Source organism: Mastacembelus armatus, chromosome 24 (assembly GCF_900324485.2).
Source record: "Mastacembelus armatus chromosome 24, fMasArm1.2, whole genome shotgun sequence".
Lineage (NCBI taxonomy): Eukaryota > Metazoa > Chordata > Actinopteri > Synbranchiformes > Mastacembelidae > Mastacembelus > Mastacembelus armatus.
Window position 1 is genome coordinate 19327285 of NC_046656.1, and position 22812 is coordinate 19350096.

General features: G+C 46.1%; 1 protein-coding gene, 4 non-coding genes and 1 pseudogene across 5 annotated transcripts; 5 read left to right on the plus strand and 1 right to left on the minus strand.

The window, feature by feature from the left end:
* The first annotated feature begins 632 nt into the window (after positions 1–632).
* LOC113137707 (uncharacterized) lies at positions 633–812 on the plus strand (annotated as a pseudogene).
* A 7059-nt stretch (positions 813–7871) lies between these two features.
* Positions 7872–8062, plus strand: LOC113137699 (U2 spliceosomal RNA). Its single transcript, XR_003296376.1, has one exon. It is a non-coding gene; the product is annotated as a U2 spliceosomal RNA (small nuclear RNA).
* Positions 8063–9380: 1318 nt separating this feature from the next.
* On the plus strand, positions 9381–9571 carry LOC113137700 (U2 spliceosomal RNA). Its single transcript, XR_003296377.1, has one exon. It is a non-coding gene; the product is annotated as a U2 spliceosomal RNA (small nuclear RNA).
* A 664-nt stretch (positions 9572–10235) lies between these two features.
* On the minus strand, positions 10236–10815 carry LOC113137316 (general transcription factor IIH subunit 5). Its single transcript, XM_026318881.1, has 2 exons — positions 10658–10815; positions 10236–10568 (listed from the first exon to the last, which is right to left on the minus strand). Exons 1-2 carry the CDS (start codon positions 10690–10692, stop codon positions 10388–10390), a joined length of 216 nt encoding a protein of 71 aa, XP_026174666.1. The 5' UTR covers positions 10693–10815; the 3' UTR covers positions 10236–10387.
* A 10092-nt stretch (positions 10816–20907) lies between these two features.
* Positions 20908–21098, plus strand: LOC113137701 (U2 spliceosomal RNA). Its single transcript, XR_003296378.1, has one exon. It is a non-coding gene; the product is annotated as a U2 spliceosomal RNA (small nuclear RNA).
* Positions 21099–22418: 1320 nt separating this feature from the next.
* LOC113137704 (U2 spliceosomal RNA) lies at positions 22419–22609 on the plus strand. Its single transcript, XR_003296381.1, has one exon. It is a non-coding gene; the product is annotated as a U2 spliceosomal RNA (small nuclear RNA).
* Positions 22610–22812: the final 203 nt, after the last annotated feature.

Genomic DNA, 22812 nt, shown 5'->3' on the forward strand with positions numbered 1-22812 from the left:
GCGGTGGTGGGCATGACGGGTGAACGGTGGCTGATGGTACAGCCTAAGGGAATGGAGAATGGACTGAAAGACCTGAACTGAGTGCACAGGAGGCTCCCAGTAAGGGAGAAAATGTACAGACATGGGTTGAGCAGGACGCCTTACTGTCCCAGGACGACATGTGGGGAGGAGGAGGATATACAGCATGTGATGTGGGGATGTAATTTTGCGGGGGTGGTGTGGGTGAGGGCTGGGGGAATGTTGGGAAGGATGGAGCAAGGGATACAGGTTACTTGGGAGATGGTGGAGAGAGCAGAGGGACTGGAAGGGGCGGAACGGAACACAAGGTGGGGGTTGTGGTATGTGATTAGTGTTGTTAAGAAGATGTTATGGTTAGCAAGACAAGAGCTTGTGCGGAATGGGAGGGAGTGGAGGGTTCAGGATGTGGTGAGAAGGGTGGAGTGGGATGTGGGAGGGAGGGTGAAGAGGGATGTGGAAAGGTGGGGCTACCATGGAGCATGGGAAAGGTGGAAGGGGGGAATGGGGTTGCTACAGGGATAGAAGGTTTAAGATGACAATTGTATAGGAAAGAGAACAGGTTACAAGGTTTGTGAAGAGTTCGGATGTAATATGTGTGTGTAAGGTGTGAAATAAACATTTTTCAAAAAAAAAAAAAAAAATCTGTTCTTATCAGTTTAATATCTGATACGTCTCCTACCCGGGGACCATATATTAAATTGATTTTTGGAACAGGGAGATGGAATAGGGGCTTGCTCCGTCCACTCCGCGCATCGACCTGGTGTTGCAGTACCTCCAGGAACGGTGCACCCCTCTAGAACTGTGTAATAATAAGGAAATGATATAATATAATATGAGGAAATATGTTGTTTAAGGTATGGAATAACACAACTCATGCACAGAGTAATTCAAAGTGCTTTACAGAAATAATCTCAGAAGAGCTGAGACCCAAACACTGTTTAAAAACATTGTCCAAAAAGGAAAATAAATATATGAAGATGTAATATTGAAATATTTTCCTGAGAGGATTGTTTTTTACTCCGTTTGAGTTTTGTTGTGAGTAAAACAATAAATAGTCTAAAGATATTTGTTCTTTTTGGCAATTGGTTTTTTTTTTTTTTTTTAAATCAGTATTCATTATAATTTAGTAAGCATTACATATTCATTCATTACTACATCATTCTGGGGTCCTTCACATACCGTGCCCCCGAAACCACTTCTGCATAATCCTCCAAAAATTTGGCGATCTGCTGATCCGTTACAAAAGGGTTGTAAGTCTGTACCGTCACAATCTTGAAGTTCAGCTTGTCCAAATTCACAATCTTCCAGTGCTTAAGTTCTCCTCTCCCTCTACTCCTCTCCACCTCCATAACTGCAGTTCTAAAGATCTCTTCGGTCCTCCATGTCACCTCGTAAGATCTAACTTTCTGGTTTGTTTGTACACAAAGGACGTTCTCTGCTTTCACCTTCAAAATGTCTTCAAGGATGACTCTTGTAAAGATATCCCTTGGCAGTAACCCTTCTCCATTTTTCCTCCACAGAAACTGCAGGGTCCATCTGACTCCGACCCTCGGAATAGCGCCTGCACGTCCTTCTTCCTCCATCACTGGGCCCTCTCACCGCCCACTATCTATCACAAAAAAATCACCCTCTCGCTTCCAAGCGCTCTCTGCCATCAGTCTCTCAGTGCCCCATTCACCGCACGACTCCTGAGAGTAAGAACAGATTTTTTTTTTTTGAAAAAGTTTTAATTCCACATCTTTCCACTTAACACATCACAAACAGTACATTGCAACAACAGTGTAATCTTAACATCTCCCCATCAATATCACTCTCACCCCTCTGCCCCCTGAAGCCAGTGCCATACCTCCCTTCCACCTCTCCCTTGCCCCGTGATATCCCCACCTTTCCACATCTCTTCTGACCCTCCCTTCCACAATCCATTCAGCCCTCCTCACCACATCCCTCGCCCTCCATTCCCTGCCTTTCCTCACCAACTCCTGCCTTGCAGTCCACAACACCCTCTTTACCACGCTAATCCTGTACCACAGCACCCACCCTATACATTTTGCCTCCCTCTCCAACCCCTCCCCCCTCTCTACCATTCCCCACGTCACTCCTATCCCTTGTTTCATTTCGCGCAACATGTTGTCCACCCCTGCCCACACCACACCCGCAAACACACATCCCCACAAGACGTGTTTCACATCCTCCTCCTCCCTACACGTTGTCCTAGGGCAAATCACTGTCCTGCTCAGCCCATGCCTGTACATTTTCTCCCTCACCGGCAACCGCCGATGCACCACCAACCAATTCAGGTCTTTTAAACCGTTTTCCATCCCTTTGGGCTGCACCCTCACCCACCTTTCCGCAGTCATGCCCACCACTCTCACCTCCTCCCTCTTGCTTCTCACCGTCTCATACATCCCTCTCGCACTCCTCCACACCCCACCCTCCAAAACCTCCGGGTTCTCCCTCAACCACTTTGCCCCATGCGTGTAATACCAGGGTGGAAAAATCAAACATCAACCTCTGCACCTGCGCTCTCCTGCACGCTGGCAGCGGATAAACCCCCGCCAGGTACATGAGTACTGGCAGAACCTCCACCTTCACCACGAGGAACCTTACCCGTTAGCGTCAGTCGTCTCCTCTTCCACAGCCCTGGCTTCTTCCTTAATTTTCCCAGTCTCTCCTCCCAATTCTTTCCCCCCCTATTCCCTTCCTCAAACCATACTCCCAGCACCTTAATTGGACCCTCACAGACCCTAATACCCTCCACCTCATCCATCTTCCTATCCCTCTCTTTCCCAAAGCACTTTACTGTACTTTTCTGCCTATTCAACTTCGCCCCAGCGGCCTCTCCGAATTCTTCAAATATCTGCAAAGCATATCTCAGGCTCTCCTTCGAGTCCAGCAGCATCGTCGTATCGTCCGCATACTGCGTAACTCGGATCCTTCCTCCCCCTGGACTCACTAATCCCTTAATCCTGTTGTCCTCCCTGATCACTCCTGCCACCATTTTCATGTACAACACGAACAGCAACGGAGACAGTGGACAACCCTGCCGTACCCCGGCACGAACCCTAAACCGCTCACCCAGCATTCCGTTCACCATCACCCTACTCTGCACATCCCTGTATAGTGCCCTTACCCATCCTACAACCCCTTCTCCAAACCCCATCCTTTCCATCACCTCGAACAAGAAGACCCAGTCCACTTTATCAAAGGCCTTTTCCAGATCCAGGCCTGCCACCCACTGCCACCTCTTCTTCTTCCCTCCCCCTGTAGTTCCTTCCCCCTTCTATATACACCCTCTCCCCTCTGCCCTCCCCTCCCCTCCTCGACCACCCCCTCCACGATCTTCCCGTTATCCACATCCTGTCTCGACACCGGCCCCGTCTTCTTCTCATCCTTGTCCGCCGCAGCTCCTCCTGTCCGCCTTTTCTCCAAGCTCCGTCCTCCCATCTCCAGCGTCTGCGCCCCCATCACAACTTCCGTAAAAGTCGGCTTCCGCCCCGCACAGTCTCTGTAAAGATGTCCCGTCTCACCACATCCATGACAGGTTCTCCGCACATGGCAGTCTCTTGCCTCATGCCCTTCCCCACCGCACAGCCGACATCCAGCAAAAACACAGGCAGCCTCTAAGTGTCTGAACCTGTGACATCTTTTGCAGAAATCCGGCTGCCCCGCGTAATATAGATAACCCCTGTCAGACCCCAGTCGAAACACGCCGGGGGGTGTGCCCATCCATCCAGGCTCCCAGTCTTTCTCTTCAGTAACACCTGGTACTGCCTCCTTGCCGTCCAATAATTTCTAGAGTCATTCATATACCTGGCTCCCGACACCACTTCTGCGTACTCTTCCAAAAAACTAGCAATCTGCTGGTCTGTCACAAATGGATTGAAGGTCTGCACCGTCACCACTCTGAAATTGGGTTTGTCCAGGTTCACTATCTTCCAGTCCTTTAGCTCACCGCTTCCTATGCTCCTTTCCACCTCCATTAGAGCTGTTTTGTAGAACGCATCAGTCCTCCACGTCACCTCATAAGATCTGGCCTTCTGATTCATCTGCACACACAAGGTGTTTTCTGCCCTCATCTTCAATCTTTCTTCCAGGATGACCCTCGTGAAGATATCTCTCGGTAGGAGACCTTCCCCGTCCCTCCTCCACAAAAACTGCAGGGTCCATCTTACACCTGCTCTCGGGATACTTCTTCCTTGAGTGTCCTTCTCCATTACTCCAACCTTGCTACGCACATTATCTCTCTCCAAATTCTCCATCTCGTCCCGTTTGTTCTCTTTCGCTAGTGTCTCAGCGCCCCATACACCGCACGACCTCTGAGAAACTGATAAGAACAGATTTTTTTTTTTTTTTTATAAAATTTTATTTCACCATCCACACATACATACCAAAACAAACGTTTCACCATTACCTTTACAAACAGTTCCACAAACACAAAACAAATCTCCTCCAAAACATTCTTCTACAATACTCCCATCCCCTCCTTCCATCCTTCCTTTCCCCAATAAACATCCCACCTCTCAAGCTAGAGTAACCAATATATTTCCCACCTCCTCCCCCCACCACTCTTTCACTTTTAAATCAACCCCATTCCTCCTTTCCACCTCTCCCGTGCCCCATGGTAACCCCACCTCTCCACATCCCTCCTCACCTTCCCTGCAATCATCCACTCTGCCCTCCACATAACATCCTCAACTCTCCACTCCCTCCTTACCCCTATGTAAATCCTGTCTAGCCTCCCACAACCTCCTTTTATACACGCTTATCATGTACCACACAATCCACTCCTCTCTCCGGTTTCCCCACCCTTTCTGTATCCACTGCTCTACCACTTCCCACTTCAGCCTAAATCCTGCTCTCACCTGCTGTATCTTACCCTCCACCTGTGCCCACACTACTCCAGCAAAATTACAATCCCACAAAACATGCTGAACTGTCTCATCTTCCCTACACATCTGCCTTACGCACTTTGGCGACCGGCTCAACCCATGCCTGTACATGATGTCCTTGACTGGCAAACACTTATGCAAACATAACCAGTTCAAGTCTTTCAGTCCATTTTCAAGTCCAGGTGGCTGTATCCTCTTCCATACTGTCTCATTCAGACCACCTATCTGCCGCAGCTCAAGATCCGTTCTCACCGCTCCATATAATGTTCTCGCTCTTCTCCATGTCTCCCCTTCCAGCACCCATGGATACTTCTTCAGCCACTTTGCAGCATGTGCAAAATACCACGGCATTGTCTCTGAATGAGGCGTCCTGTTCGTCCAAGTCATCAATCTTCGTGCTGGATATGAAAAATAGTACTTCAGCAACCACTCCGAGGGGTGTCCTCCCCCACCGACCACAGAAACCATGAGATTCACCTTACAATGAACTATTTATGTGTCAATAAGGAGTGTTTGCATTGGTAATAATGAAATGATATTCTAAGTCCACATAAATCTATTTTTAAAAAAAGATAAGTTCCATGTTTACTGAATGTACTGTAAATTTCCTGAAAAGTGAGGCAAAGGGCCCACTAAAGTATATTAACTGTTCCTTTTTTCTCTAAGTTTCCTTATGTCGCCTACAGTGTGAGACTTTCTGCCCTTTGTTTTAGAAAACTGGAGCTTATGGACAAAAACGGCCAAAACAAACATGTTTCCGTTCTTTCAAACTAATATCTCAACGTGTGTTCTAATCCGGTCGGTGCCTTGTCTTTAAACCACAGGTTTCTCCTAAATGGGTTGCAGTCTCAGTTTTGTAAATGCTTTGACATGAATGTTTCATTCTGTGTGAATGTAGCTTTTGTTGGCACAAGGTGGTTTTTGAAATGTTTAAAGTACTTAACAGTTTTTGTTGCTTCATGAGATAAAAGCTGTACATGTAGCACTCTGTCATGTCACGTGTAAATAAAGCAAAGAGTATACAGTTTTCCATTTTTTGATCAACTGGATGGAACATAAAAATAGTTTATTCACATAGAGCAAACATGCTGGTTCTCCAAATTACACAAAATCCTTTATGCTTCAAGCACTTGAGACAGTTTGTGGTAGCTTCATATAGCCAGCCTAAACACATTGACGATACAGTACATGGATTTGTTTTCCCATCTCACTGCACAGCTTCCTGTTGGTAAAATAACAGATACGTCCAGTTAATGTCAATGTCCCACATTTAGAGACAATGCTACCTTTGAGTTTGGACCACTCAAAAGCTCAACTTAAGCAAAAGAAGCTTAAACAGCGTGCTATGTTGTTCTATGGACCCCGATATATTTGAAAGGTTTTCCCAGTTTGCTGAGTTGACTGAGGCACTGCTCCACTATACTGGTGGTCCACTGGTTCACTCTGCTCTGCTGGTAGGTGTTGGCTATGGCTATGGCTAGGAAGCACTGAGGCTTTCCTGACAATTGTGCCGAAAAAGATTCAAAGCTTCGAGACTTCAGTGACGGTGACATCTGGTGGACAACTGAAGCCATAGCAACCTCTAAATAGCACGACTGAAGCACTGGCACTGTTTCAACCCCATGACAGCAATAAAAGTTCAGACCTCTTGAAATCAAAATGATCCCAAAATTTAGAACGTCGCTTATCTGTGGGACTCGCCGTGAAACTTGCCAAAATTCTCTCACTCTCACTCTCCAAATCCTGAAGCAGAATGATGCAGCTTATATATCTGGTATGGCACCAAACCACTCAAATCTGTCAAACCTGTCAAGCTGTCATTGCCTCAGAATGCATTGAAACGCCATGAGCCAATGACACACACTGAAAGACTATGAGCCAATGACACACACTGAAAGACTAATGAAAAGCTTTGAAACATTTTGCAGCATTGAAGCGTGAAGCGAAACATTGCGAACGTCATCAGTCACGTGACACTGGTGTTTCGTTACAGGCTCCGGCACAGTGTTTCGAATCACTCCGCTTCAGGAAGAGTGACACAAGCTCCGAAGCCTCGGTATCATTTGCCCATCACTAGGATAGTTGGAAAAGGCAAGCAGGGTTACTCACTTCAGCTGTAACTTCACACAACTCCAATCTGAACCGTTTATTACGTTTATGTGAGTAGAATTAAAGGCCTTTATTTTTTAATGCACTTTATTTTAAAGTTGGCTGCATGTTTTGCATTTAATCAAAGCGTGTTGTGCAGTTAAAGGCGATATCTCCCTCTGAAATGTACTCGCTAACATTAGTATTTGTTTGTTCTTACCAAGCGTTGCGGTTCTGAATGAAAAGTGGACTCAAGCCCCATGTGGATGGTTTAAATGTACTAAAGTGGTAAGTGATGTTTCACACATTTGTGATGTTTTAATAGTTTTGAAATTTTCAGAATTCAAAGTGGACTTGAATGTGGTGATAAGTTAAGGTGCTAAGTGTTGAGCGGTGGCTGAAGGTTCACACTGGGTGCAGTTTCCTGACTCTACACTAGAGGGAGGCAGAGGTCGATTTATTTGTAGTGTTAAACTAAACTCATGTATTTCGGTTATTTTTATCCACATAGACACGATCCTGTTATTAGACACAGCTTTGGAAAATCAAACTGATGTAATTTAGTCTCGTAAACAAGCATTTTTACTAAAGTTAAAGCTATAAAGCGTCTTTAAAAGAGACGTTTTCCTATTGGTCGCTTATTGGTTGTAGCAGGTCACGTGGTCAAAACAGCTCCAACCTTATTTCCCTAATATCAGGTGTAGAAACTAATATTTAATTAGAGTCATGTGTTTGTGTCGGTGGATTAGTCCTAAAACATCAGCTCCAGCGTTCACACTGTGTCTGTGGTGTCGGTGCGTTTAGTGAAACTGGGACCAACCGTGAGTGAGAGCAGCGGTGCCGGGAACGGGGCTCCGGCTTCGGCGTGTATTCAGTATCGCTTCTCGGCCTTTTGGCTAAGATCAAGTGTAGTATCTGTTCTTATCAGTTTAATATCTGATACGTCCCCTACCCGGGGACCATATATTAAATTGATTTTTGGAACAGGGAGATGGAATAGGGGCTTGCTCCGTCCACTCCACGCATCGACCTGGTATTGCAGTACCTCCAGGAACGGTGCACCCCCCTAAAACTGTACAACATTAAGAACTCCTTATTAGAATACAACCTTATTTTCAGTCTGAGCAGGTTATATGAGGACTAGATGAGTAACTATGGACTTAGTTTGAGGTCTGGTCTTTGGATATGAGCAAATATGTTGACTGTATGGAATCAAATTATTTGCACCTACATTAAATGTGTTAGTTTATAACCTGCTGTAATAAACAAGATATTTAATGGGTCTTCACGTGAAGACGCCGCCACGTGTTGGGCGAAACACACGGGAAATAAAGCAGTGAGAGACAATTGCAACTTCTTCCAGCTGATCTTTCTGGTTATATTTGAGGACTTAGTCAGCAACTGTGCAGTTTTTAACGTCTGTAGTGAAGGAGGACATGAGGATAGTTGGGGTGGGTGAGGAGGATACAGAGGAGAGGGTTGAATGGCTGTGGCGACCCCTGAAGGGAGCAGCCCAAAGGAGAAGATCACTACAGACACGTTTTAATGTTTAAGGTTAATATCGTGTATACACATCTATTTGATATATAACCATTTTCCTGCTTAGTCTTATAGGTTTGAATAAAAGTGTAAAAATCCCAATCATCTAATTTAACCGAGTAAAGCAGGAGTGTCCAGCCTTTTTCCACTGAGCGCTGTATTAAATCAGTAAATTCAGTCAAATCTCGGTAAATGATGCTTCGTAACTGAACATGTTTAAAGAGAAAAGAGCTCTCTGTTAATAGGTTTTCATGTTTTACAAAAAGTCTCATTACATTGTTCAACCCTAACCCCAAAATATAATCAGCATAAACTTGGTATATTACAAATGAGTTGTTTAACATATAAACTGCTTGTCAGAAAATAAAAATCTAATTTGTTGTTCACGTGTGTATTGACTCGTTGCTCAGTTTCTTTGCCTTGTTAAAGACAGTAGCGCCGCCTGGTGGTGAAAGTAAGAACGACATCACGTGTAGAACAAGTTTCATGTGTGGGTCATATTTCACTGCAGTCTTACAGTTTGTTGCAGCCTCATTAAAAATGGACCCCAGGCCATAGTTTGGACACATTTGGAGTAAACAAACACCTGTGCTGATATTAAAGCGTCTTTAAAAGAGACGTTTTCTTATTAGTGGTAAACAGCTCCGACCCTTTTCCCCTCATATCAGGTGTAGAAACTAATATTTAATTAGAGTCGTGTGTTTGTGTCGGTGGATTAGTCCTAAAACATCAGCTCCAGCGTTCACACTGTGTCTGTGGTGTCGATGCGTTTAGTGAAACTGGGACCAACCGTGAGCGAGAGCAGCGGTGCCGGGAACGAGGCTCCTGCTTCGGCGTGTGTTCAGTATCGCTTCTCGGCCTTTTGGCTAAGATCAAGTGTAGTATCTGTTCTTATCAGTTTAATATCTGATACGTCCCCTACCCGGGGACCATATATTAAATTGATTTTTGGAACAGGGAGATGGAATAGGGGCTTGCTCCGTCCACTCCACGCATCGACCTGGTATTGCAGTACCTCCAGGAACGGTGCACCCCCCCTAAAACTGTATAATAATAAGTCCTTATTGGACTCCGATCTTATATTGAGTCGGAGCAGGTGATATGAGGATTAGATGAATAACTATCGACTTAGTTTGAGGTCTGGTCTTTGGATATGAGGAAATATGTTTGATGACTATAAGGGTAAGAATAAATATGTGGTGACTGAAATCAAATTATTTTCACCTACATTATATTTCAAACAGGTGTGTGACGCACCTTTGGTCCCCCCTGGTCAATGGACCCATTCTGTTTTATGAATCTGCTTATAAAACATGAGGTACAAAGTGTTTTAGTTTCACCTTTTTTGGTGAACTTGTTTCCAACATATATTTGACACTTGTCCATTTCATTTTTAGTTCATTTATATGGAAGAAAAAACTTTTGAAAATGGGTCAAATTGACCTGAAGACAACAGGAAGGTCAAGACGTTTTAAAGCAGCAGTTAAGACTGAAGTTATTTCATCTCACCTTTTACATTTGAGGACTCAAGTTGTTTGTGTGACGTCTATAATTGCAGACACATCGAAATTCTGACTTCACTTATATCAATTTTAACTTATTTTCTTAAATATTGTAGTAAACTTTAACTACAAATCGTAAGGATGGTCATATTGTTGGGTCCATATCTAAACCCGCTGAATAATAAATGTTTCAGGCTTGTCTTGGAAACATCAACAGAAAATTTAATACTTTCCTTTTATAAAAAACAACATAACACATTAACTCAGTGCAACCAAGAAGCAAAATGTGTGTGTTCTTACACAAACATAACAGAATGAGCAGGTGGTCTCCTTCAGTCTGACAGCTGCAGGTTATTTCTGAGTGATGGGGAATGAATTCTGATCCATCAGGTCTCCAACTCTCTCCTGGAGGGTGTGGACCACCTCTGCCAGGATGAACAGGTGTGTGTCGTCGAGGTCCTTGAGGATGAACTTCTTTCCCAGGGCCATGGTCTCGTCCAGGTAGAGGAGGAACTGTTTCATGGCAGGATCACTGGGTTTTTAAGTAGAGAAGCATCAACATGAGTTTGATCTAATCCGATTTATTTCTGTCTTGTTTCCATCTCGGGCAGATTTTCTTACCATTCAACGAGGACGCCTTTGTGCACGTTGACCATGTTGACGGGTGCTGAGGAAACTCGCGGTCAAATCCTGCAGTAAACAAACAAATAGCTAAACGTGAGTTTCCCCTCGGTAAACGGTGGGAAGGTTAATGTGGCGGCAGCTGAACTGAATTCCATTGAAACACAATGAGAAAAAAGGTTTGCACCTTTGGGTTCTCCTCTCTCTCTACTCCTCTCCACCTCCATAACTGCAGTTCTAAAGATCTCTTCGGTCCTCCATGTCACCTCGTAAGATCTAACTTTCTGGTTTGTTTGTACACAAAGGACGTTCTCTGCTTTCACCTTCAAAATGTCTTCAAGGATGACTCTTGTAAAGATATCCCTTGGCAGTAACCCTTCTCCATTTTTCCTCCACAGAAACTGCAGGGTCTATCTGACTCCGACCCTCGGAATAGCGCCTGCACGTCCTTCTTCCTCCATCACTGGGCCCTCTCACCGCCCACTATCTATCACAAAAAAATCACCCTCTCGCTTCCAAGCACTCTCTGCCATCAGTCTCTCAGTGCCCCATTCACCGCACGACTCCTGAGAGTAAGAACAGATTTTTTTTTTTTGAAAAAGTTTTAATTCCACATCTTTCCACTTAACACATCACAGACAGTACATTGCAACAACAGTGTAATCTTAACATCTCCCCATCAATATCACTCTCACCCCTCTGCCCCCTGAAGCCAGTGCCATACCTCCCTTCCACCTCTCCCTTGCCCCGTGATATCCCCACCTTTCCACATCTCTTCTGACCCTCCCTTCCACAATCCATTCAGCCCTCCTCACCACATCCCTCGCCCTCCATTCCCTGCCTTTCCTCACCAACTCCTGCCTTGCAGTCCACAACACCCTCTTTACCACGCTAATCCTGTACCACAGCACCCACCCTATACATTTTGCCTCCCTCTCCAACCCCTCCCCCCTCTCTACCATTCCCCACGTCACTCCTATCCCTTGTTTCATTTCGCGCAACATGTTGTCCACCCCTGCCCACACCACACCCGCAAACACACATCCCCACAAGACGTGTTTCACATCCTCCTCCTCCCTACACGTTGTCCTAGGGCAAATCACTGTCCTGCTCAGCCCATGCCTGTACATTTTCTCCCTCACCGGCAACCGCCGATGCACCACCAACCAATTCAGGTCTTTTAAACCGTTTTCCATCCCTTTGGGCTGCACCCTCACCCACCTTTCCGCAGTCATGCCCACCACTCTCACCTCCTCCCTCTTGCTTCTCACCGTCTCATACATCCCTCTCGCACTCCTCCACACCCCACCCTCCAAAACCTCCGGGTTCTCCCTCAACCACTTTGCCCCATGCGTGTAATACCAGGGTGGAGAAATCAAATATCAACCTCTGCACCTGCGCTCTCCTGCACGCTGGCAGCGGATAAACCCCCGCCAGGTACATGAGTACTGGCAGAACCTCCACCTTCACCACGAGGAACCTTACCCGTTAGCGTCAGTCGTCTCCTCTTCCACAGCCCTGGCTTCTTCCTTAATTTTCCCAGTCTCTCCTCCCAATTCTTTCCCCCCCTATTCCCTTCCTCAAACCATACTCCCAGCACCTTAATTGGACCCTCACAGACCCTAATACCCTCCACCTCATCCATCTTCCTATCCCTCTCTTTCCCAAAGCACTTTACTGTACTTTTCTGCCTATTCAACTTCGCCCCAGCGGCCTCTCCGAATTCTTCAAATATCTGCAAAGCATATCTCAGGCTCTCCTTCGAGTCCAGCAGCATCGTCGTATCGTCCGCATACTGCGTAACTCGGATCCTTCCTCCCCCTGGACTCACTAATCCCTTAATCCTGTTGTCCTCCCTGATCACTCCTGCCACCGTTTTCATGTACAACACGAACAGCAACGGAGACAGTGGACAACCCTGCCGTACCCCTGCACGAACCCTAAACCGCTCACCCAGCATTCCGTTCACCATCACCCTACTCTGCACATCCCTGTATAGTGCCCTTACCCATCCTACAACCCCTTCTCCAAACCCCATCCTTTCCATCACCTCGAACAAGAAGACCCAGTCCACTTTATCAAAGGCCTTTTCCAGATCCAGGCCTGCCACCCACTGCCACCTCTTCTTCTTCCCTCCCCCTGTAGTTCCTTCCCCCTTCTATATACACCCTCTCCCCTCTGCCCTCCCCTCCTCGACCACCCCCTCCACGATCTTCCCGTTATCCACATCCTGTCTCGACACCGGCCCCGTCTTCTTCTCATCCTTGTCCGCCGCAGCTCCTCCTGTCCGCCTTTTCTCCAAGCTCCGTCCTCCCATCTCCAGCGTCTGCGCCCCCATCACAACTTCCGTAAAAGTCGGCTTCCGCCCCGCACAGTCTCTGTAAAGATGTCCCGTCTCACCACATCCATGACAGGTTCTCCGCACATGGCAGTCTCTTGCCTCATGCCCTTCCCCACCGCACAGCCGACATCCAGCAAAAACACAGGCAGCCTCTAAGTGTCTGAACCTGTGACATCTTTTGCAGAAATCCGGCTGCCCCGCGTAATATAGATAACCCCTGTCAGACCCCAGTCGAAACACGCCGGGGGGTGTGCCCATCCATCCAGGCTCCCAGTCTTTCTCTTCAGTAACACCTGGTACTGCCTCCTTGCCGTCCAATAATTTCTAGAGTCATTCATATACCTGGCTCCCGACACCACTTCTGCGTACTCTTCCAAAAAACTAGCAATCTGCTGGTCTGTCACAAATGGATTGAAGGTCTGCACCGTCACCACTCTGAAATTGGGTTTGTCCAGGTTCACTATCTTCCAGTCCTTTAGCTCACCGCTTCCTATGCTCCTTTCCACCTCCATTAGAGCCGTTTTGTAGAACGCATCAGTCCTCCACGTCACCTCATAAGATCTGGCCTTCTGATTCATCTGCACACACAAGGTGTTTTCTGCCCTCATCTTCAATCTTTCTTCCAGGATGACCCTCGTGAAGATATCTCTCGGTAGGAGACCTTCCCCGTCCCTCCTCCACAAAAACTGCAGGGTCCATCTTACACCTGCTCTCGGGATACTTCTTCCTTGAGTGTCCTTCTCCATTACTCCAACCTTGCTACGCACATTATCTCTCTCCAAATTCTCCATCTCGTCCCGTTTGTTCTCTTTCGCTAGTGTCTCAGCGCCCCATACACCGCACGACCTCTGAGAAACTGATAAGAACAGATTTTTTTTTTTTTTTTTATAAAATTTTATTTCACCATCCACACATACATACCAAAACAAACGTTTCACCATTACCTTTACAAACAGTTCCACAAACACAAACAAATCTCCTCCAAAACATTCTTCTACAATACTCCCATCCCCTCCTTCCATCCTTCCTTTCCCCAATAAACATCCCACCTCTCAAGCTAGAGTAACCAATATATTTCCCACCTCCTCCCCCCACCACTCTTTCACTTTTAAATCAACCCATTCCTCCTTTCCACCTCTCCCGTGCCCCATGGTAACCCCACCTCTCCACATCCCTCCTCACCTTCCCTGCAATCATCCACTCTGCCCTCCACATAACATCCTCAACTCTCCACTCCCTCCTTACCCCTATGTAAATCCTGTCTAGCCTCCCACAACCTCCTTTTATACACGCTTATCATGTACCACACAATCCACTCCTCTCTCCGGTTTCCCCACCCTTTCTGTATCCACTGCTCTACCACTTCCCACTTCAGCCTAAATCCTGCTCTCACCTGCTGTATCTTACCCTCCACCTGTGCCCACACTACTCCAGCAAAATTACAATCCCACAAAACATGCTGAACTGTCTCATCTTCCCTACACATCTGCCTTACGCACTTTGGCGACCGGCTCAACCCATGCCTGTACATGATGTCCTTGACTGGCAAACACTTATGCAAACATAACCAGTTCAAGTCTTTCAGTCCATTTTCAAGTCCAGGTGGCTGTATCCTCTTCCATACTGTCTCATTCAGACCACCTATCTGCCGCAGCTCAAGATCCGTTCTCACCGCTCCATATAATGTTCTCGCTCTTCTCCATGTCTCCCCTTCCAGCACCCATGGATACTTCTTCAGCCACTTTGCAGCATGTGCAAAATACCACGGCATTGTCTCTGAATGAGGCGTCCTGTTCGTCCAAGTCATCAATCTTCGTGCTGGATATGAAAAATAGTACTTCAGCAACCACTCCGAGGGGTGTCCTCCCCCACCGACCACCCCCTTCAAAGTTGCTTCCACAAACGTCACATCCAACTTCATCCAGGGATGCGGCACATCTCTGCCCCCCAGCCCTACTCCCACCACCATTCTAGTCCTTGCCACCCATTCATACCTTCATTACCTTCATTACCCTCCTACGTCTACCCACCGGCAACGGATAGATCCCTGCTAAATGCAACATCATGGGCATTATATCTCCCTTTAACACCAAAACTTTCCCCACCATCGTTAATCTTCGCCCTTTCCATAGCGCCAATTTAGTCGCTACCTTCCCCAACTTCCTCCGCCAATTCTCTGTTGCACTCGTTCCTGACTCAAACCATATCCCCAAAATCTTGATTGGACCTTTACACACTTTTAACCCTCCTTTCACCTCCCCCCTATCTCTCCATCTCCCAAAGAATTTCACCACACACTTCCCCGTATTCAACCGTGCTCCCGCCGCCCGCTCTGTCAGCGTTTCCGTCCCCGTCCTCCTGTCTTCCAGTTCACGCTTCTTCTTTGTTCATCCTCCATGGTTCATGTCTCTATTGCCTCTTCCATCAAATCCGCCCATCCCCCCATTGGCATTCCTTCCCTTTCCCCCTTCTGCCCCCCCTCCTCCTCCTCCCACCTACTTGAGCTTCCCAAGTCCAGCTCCGAGCCCAAAGTCAGGCTCAAAGCAAACTCCCCTACCGTCTCTTCAGTGTCATTTCCCCCTGTCCCCCTTGGCGCACTACCTATTCCACCTCTCTCCTCCTCTTCCCTCTCTCCGTATTCCTCTTCCCCTCTCCTTCCATTCCCTTGACCTCCCTCCACCCCCTTCCCTTCTCCCCTTACTTTCCTCCTCTCCTTCCCTCCTTCTCCTCCTCTCTCCTCCCCTCCCTCTCTCCTTCCTTTGTTCTTGTCCTTCCTTTCTTCCCGTCGTGCCCCGTTTTCCAACATTGTCCTACAAAAAAGGCATCCAGCTTCAGTTGGATGTCTGGAACGTCCCTCCCCCCTCTCTCTATTTGTGCCATCATACACTCCCTCCCAACCCATTCATATCCACCGCCCCAAAGGAACTCAAAAATCATCTTCTGCACTTGTTTCCTGCGGCATGCTGGCAATGGAAACACTTCAGCTAGATACATCAACACTGGCACTACTTCCACCTTAATGACCAAAACCTTCCCCGTCAGTGTCAGCCGCCTCCGCTTCCACCTCCCCAATTTCCTCCGTATTTTTGCCAGCCGTTCCTCCCAATTCTTCCCTCCCCTATTCCCTGTCTCAAACCCCACTCCCAATATCTTAATTGGGCCTCGACACACTTCCATACCCAAAAACTCCTCCCTCCCTCCATCCTCACATCTCCCAAAAAATTTCACTTTACTCTTCCCTTTGTTCAGTATTGCCCCTGCAACTCTCCCAAAATCTTCAAAGATTCTTAAAGCCTTCACTACACTCTCTTCTGTTTCAACCAAAAGTGTTGTATCATCCGCATACTGCGTCAACTTAACGCTTGCATCCCCCGGCACCCTCATACCCCTGATCCCCTCCTCCCCTCTAATCACCCCCGCCACAGGCTCCATGTACAGCACAAACAAGAGGGGAGAGAGGGGGCATCCCTGTCGCACTCCTGCCCGAACCGCAAAACTCCTCCCCAGATGCCCATTAACCATCACTTTACTCTCCACCTCCCTGTACAATGTCCTCACCCATCCTATGAAATCCTCCCCCAACCCCAGCCGCCTCATCACCTCAAACAAAAAACCCCAATCCACTCTGTCAAAGGCCTTCTCCAGATCTAAGCTCACTACCAACAAGTCCAAATTCTTGTCTTCCACCCATGTGATTCCATCCCTAATCAACTGCAAATTCATACTCGGTGCTCTTCCCCGTACCCCACAAGTTTGATCCCTGTGCACAATATCCGGGAAGACGTCCCTCAAACGCCCCGTCATTACTCTAGCCAGCATTTTATAATCTACACAGAGCATTGTTAAAGGCCTCCAATTCCCCAGATTCGCCCCATCCCCCTTCTTATGTATCAACTTTATGACACCTACCCTCATCATCTTCCCTAACTTCCCCCGCCGCAACACTTCCTCGAACACTTCCACCAACCAAGGTCCCACCACATCCCAAAACACCAAATAAAATTCAACGGGCAACCCGTCTATTCCCGGCACTTTCCCCTTCTTCATCCCCCGTACCACCTCTCCCAACTCCTCCTCCCTTATGGGCCTCACCAATCTCCCCCTTTCCTCTACCCCCACCCTCCCGTCCACCACTTCCATGAACCTCTCTCTCCCTTCTGCTTCTCCCCCCCTCTCCCCATACAACTCTTCATAAAACCTTGTCACCTCCTCCACCACCTGTCCCCCCTCCTCTAACAACCTTCCCCCCTCACCCCGCACCTCCCTCATCACGTCTCCTCCTAACCTCCCTCATTTCCCCGAAAAAGGCTGCCGTGCAGCCCTCTGACCCCTCCACAAACCCCCGTTGTCTACATTCAAGCTTCCGTCTGGCCCTCTTGTCAAACTCCTCCCTCAACACCCCCCTCGCTCTCTCACATATCTGTTCATCCATCTTCCCCCCATAATTCCCTGCTGCAAACTCTCTCGCCATAATCCGCTGCCATTCCCTCATCTTCCCTCTTCTCCTTCTCTCCCTCCTTATGCAATAATTCACACTATAGGCCTTTACCCTCTCCTTAACCAGTCCCCACCATTCCACCACCCCCTCCCCAAATCCTCTCAAGATCTCCATGTCCCCTAACAACCTCCGCACCCCCCACTCTATAATCCTCCTCTATTTCAGTAGAGTCGTGTGTCTGTCTGTGTCGATGGATTAGTCCTAAGACATCAGCTCCAGGGCGCAGGGGGAGGGCATGATGCCACGGGATGTGTTTACCACAGTGGTGATTATGGGAGCATTGCAGCTGACAACGGAAGACGTGTTCTGTCTGCAGACCAACGCAGCGCAGAAGGGATACGATGTCACGCTGGCGACTGCGGAAATCTACAGGACCGTTTGGGAGAAGTGTGCAAAAGAGGCTGAGAACGGACCTTTTAGACGGTTCCGAATATTGAGTTTGGACAGGCCAAATTTCAGGTTGGTAAAGGTGCACACATATAACCCGTACGTGTCAGACAGTGTGATCGCGCAGTACTTGTAAAATGTTGCTGAAGTTGTATCGGCAGCCAGATATGTGAAGTGTCTGCTGGGTTTCTGGACAGGGAGGCGGCGGATAATCCTGCTTTCTCCATGCTAAATGACTGAGATGATGAAGTGATATATGGGTAAGTAAACTCAGTGCCATGGCACAATATTTCAAATGTACTGAATAGCTCATCGTAACGTCGACAGTTCAGCCGATGTTTTTATTACCTGGTGATGTGTTCAGTGTTGAACCTGCTGATGTTCCTTTGTCTTTGTGAAGCAGCGATTATGAAGACATGCCTTTACAAAATGGACGTGCTATCAAAGCAACCGCCAAATACCAGGATGAGACTGACAGTGACTAAAGCAAGTGGCTGCTCTTCTCCTGTGTCAGAAACCATGAGATTCACCTTACAATGAACTATCTATGTGTCAATAAGGAGTGTTTGCATTGGTAATAATGAAATGATATTCTAAGTCCACATAAATCTATTTTTAAAAAAAGATAAGTTCCATGTTTACTGAATGTACTGTAAATTTCCTGAAAAGTGAGGCAAAGGGCCCACTAAAGTATATTAACTGTTCCTTTTTTCTCTAAGTTTCCTTATGTCGCCTACAGTGTGAGACTTTCTGCCCTTTGTTTTAGAAAACTGGAGCTTATGGACAAAAACGGCCAAAACAAACATGTTTCCGTTCTTTCAAACTAATATCTCAACGTGTGTTCTAATCAGGTCGGTGCCTTGTCTTTAAACCACAGGTTTCTCCTAAATGGGTTGCAGTCTCAGTTTTGTAAATGCTTTGACATGAATGAATGTTTCATTCTGTGTGAATGTAGCTTTTGTTGGCACAAGGTGGTTTTTGAAATGTTTAAAGTACTTAACAGTTTTTGTTGCTTCATGAGATAAAAGCTGTACATGTAGCACTCTGTCATGTCACGTGTAAATAAAGCAAAGAGTATACAGTTTTCCATTTTTTGATCAACTGGATGGAACATAAAAATAGTTTATTCACATAGAGCAAACATGCTGGTTCTCCAAATTACACAAAATCCTTTATGCTTCAAGCACTTGAGACAGTTTGTGGTAGTTTCATATAGCCAGCCCAAACACATTGACGATACAGTACATGGATTTGTTTTCCCATCTCACTGCACAGCTTCCTGTTGGTAAAATAACAGATACGTCCAGTTAATGTCAATGTCCCACATTTAGAGACAATGCTACCTTTGAGTTTGGACCACTCAAAAGCTCAACTTAAGCAAAAGAAGCTTAAACAGCGTGCTATGTTGTTCTATGGAGCCCGATATATTTGAAAGGCTTTCCCAGTTTGCTGAGTTGACTGAGGCACTGCTCCACTATACTGGTGGTCCACTGGTTCACTCTGCTCTGCTGGTAGGTGTTGGCTATGGCTATGGCTAGGAAGCACTGAGGCTTTCCTGACAATTGTGCTGAAAAAGATTCAAAGCTTCGAGACTTCAGTGACGGTGACATCTGGTGGACAACTGAAGCCATAGCAACCTCTAAATAGCACGACTGAAGCACTGGCACTGTTTCAACCCCATGACAGCAATAAAAGTTCAGACCTCTTGAAATCAAAATGATCCCAAAATTTAGAACGTCGCTTATCTGTGGGACTCGCCGTGAAACTTGCCAAAATTCTCTCACTCTCACTCTCCAAATCCTGAAGCAGAATGATGCAGCTTATATATCTGGTATGGCACCAAACCACTCAAATCTGTCAAACCTGTCAAGCTGTCAATGCCTCAGAATGCATTGAAACGCCATGAGCCAATGACACACACTGAAAGACTATGAGCCAATGACACACACTGAAAGACTAATGAAAAGCTTTGAAACATTTTGAAGCATTGAAGCGCGAAGCGAAACAGTGCGAACGTCATCAGTCACGTGACACTGGTGTTTCGATACAGGCTCCGACACAGTGTTTCGAATCACTCCGCTTCAGGAAGAGTGACACAAGCTCCGAAGCCTCGGTATCATTTGCCCATCACTAGGATAGTTGGAAAAAGCAAGCAGGGTTGCTCACTTCAGCTGTAACTTCACACAACTCCAATCTGAACCGTTTATTACGTTTATGTGAGTAGAATTAAAGGCCTTTATTTTTTTAAATGTACTTTATTTTAAAGTTGGCTGCATGTTTTGCATTTAATCAAAGCGTGTTGTGCAGTTAAAGGCGATATCTCCCTCTGAAATGTACTCGCTAACATTTGTATTTGTTTGTTCTTACCAAGCGTTGCGGTTCTGAATGAAAAGTGGACTCAAGCCCCATGTGGATGGTTTAAATGTACTAAAGTGGTTAAGTGATGTTTCACACATTTGTGATGTTTTAATAGTTTTGATATTTTCAGAATTCAAAGTGGACTTGAATGTGGTGATAAGTTAAGGTGCTAAGTGTTGAGCGGTGGCTGAAGGTTCACACTGGGTGCAGTTTCCTGACTCTACACTAGAGGGAGGCAGAGCTCGATTTATTTGTAGTGTTAAACTAAACTCATGTATTTCGGTTATTTTTATCCACATAGACACGATCCTGTTATTAGACACAGCTTTGGAAAATCAAACTCATGTAATTTAGTCTAGTAAACAAGCATTTTTACTAAAGTTAAAGCTATAAAGCGTCTTTAAAAGAGACGTTTTCCTATTGGTCGCTTATTGGTTGTAGCAGGTCACGTGGTCAAAACAGCTCCAACCTTATTTCTCTAATATCAGGTGTAGAAACTAATATTTAATTAGAGTCATGTGTTTGTGTCGGTGGATTAGTCCTAAAACATCAGCTCCAGCGTTCACACTGTGTCTGTGGTGTCGGTGCGTTTAGTGAAACTGGGACCAACCGTGAGTGAGAGCAGCGGTGCCGGGAACGGGGCTCCGGCTTCGGCGTGTGTTCAGTATCGCTTCTCGGCCTTTTGGCTAAGATCAAGTGTAGTATCTGTTCTTATCAGTTTAATATCTGATACGTCCCCTACCCGGGGACCATATATTAAATTGATTTTTGGAACAGGGAGATGGAATAGGGGCTTGCTCCGTCCACTCCACGCATCGACCTGGTATTGCAGTACCTCCAGGAACGGTGCACCCCCCTAAAACTGTACAACATTAAGAACTCCTTATTAGAATACAACCTTATTTTCAGTCTGAGCAGGTTATATGAGGACTAGATGAGTAACTATGGACTTAGTTTGAGGTCTGGTCTTTGGATATGAGCAAATATGTTGACTGTATGGAATCAAATTATTTGCACCTACATTAAATGTGTTAGTTTATAACCTGCTGTAATAAACAAGATATTTAATGGGTCTTCACGTGAAGACGCCGCCACGTGTTGGGCGAAACACACGGGAAATAAAGCAGTGAGAGACAATTGCAACTTCTTCCAGCTGATCTTTCTGGTTATATTTGAGGACTTAGTCAGCAACTGTGCAGTTTTTAACGTCTGTAGTGAAGGAGGACATGAGGATAGTTGGGGTGGGTGAGGAGGATACAGAGGAGAGGGTTGAATGGCTGTGGCGACCCCTGAAGGGAGCAGCCCAAAGGAGAAGATCACTACAGACACGTTTTAATGTTTAAGGTTAATATCGTGTATACACATCTATTTGATATATAACCATTTTCCTGCTTAGTCTTATAGGTTTGAATAAAAGTGTAAAAATCCCAATCATCTAATTTAACCGAGTAAAGCAGGAGTGTCCAGCCTTTTTCCACTGAGCGCTGTATTAAATCAGTAAATTCAGTCAAATCTCGGTAAATGATGCTTCGTAACTGAACATGTTTAAAGAGAAAAGAGCTCTCTGTTAATAGGTTTTCATGTTTTACAAAAAAGTCTCATTACATTGTTCAACCCTAACCCCAAAATATAATCAGCATAAAACTTGGTATATTACAAATGAGTTGTTTAACATATAAACTGCTTGTCAGAAAATAAAAATCTAATTTGTTGTTCACGTGTGTATTGACTCGTTGCTCAGTTTCTTTGCCTTGTTAAAGACAGTAGCGCCGCCTGGTGGTGAAAGTAAGAACGACATCACGTGTAGAACAAGTTTCATGTGTGGGTCATATTTCACTGCAGTCTTACAGTTTGTTGCAGCCTCATTAAAAATGGACCCCAGGCCATAGTTTGGACACATTTGGAGTAAACAAACACCTGTGCTGATATTAAAGCGTCTTTAAAAGAGACGTTTTCTTATTAGTGGTAAACAGCTCCGACCCTTTTCCCCTCATATCAGGTGTAGAAACTAATATTTAATTAGAGTCGTGTGTTTGTGTCGGTGGATTAGTCCTAAAACATCAGCTCCAGCGTTCACACTGTGTCTGTGGTGTCGATGCGTTTAGTGAAACTGGGACCAACCGTGAGCGAGAGCAGCGGTGCCGGGAACGAGGCTCCTGCTTCGGCGTGTGTTCAGTATCGCTTCTCGGCCTTTTGGCTAAGATCAAGTGTAGTATCTGTTCTTATCAGTTTAATATCTGATACGTCCCCTACCCGGGGACCATATATTAAATTGATTTTTGGAACAGGGAGATGGAATAGGGGCTTGCTCCGGCCACTCCACGCATCCACCTGGTATTGCAGTACCTCCAGGAACGGTGCACCCCCCCTAAAACTGTATAATAATAAGTCCTTATTGGACTCCGATCTTATATTGAGTCGGAGCAGGTGATATGAGGATTAGATGAATAACTATCGACTTAGTTTGAGGTCTGGTCTTTGGATATGAGGAAATATGTTTGATGACTATAAGGGTAAGAATAAATATGTGGTGACTGAAATCAAATTATTTTCACCTACATTATATTTCAA

Coding starts and splice junctions, on each gene's coding strand:
- LOC113137316 (XM_026318881.1), bottom strand. CDS start 10,692: ATGGTCAACGTGCACAAAGGCGTCCTCGTTGAATG. Junction 10,569..10,657: donor AAAGGCGTCCTCGTTGAATG/GTAAGAAAATCT, acceptor TTAAAAACCCAG/TGATCCTGCCATGAAACAGT.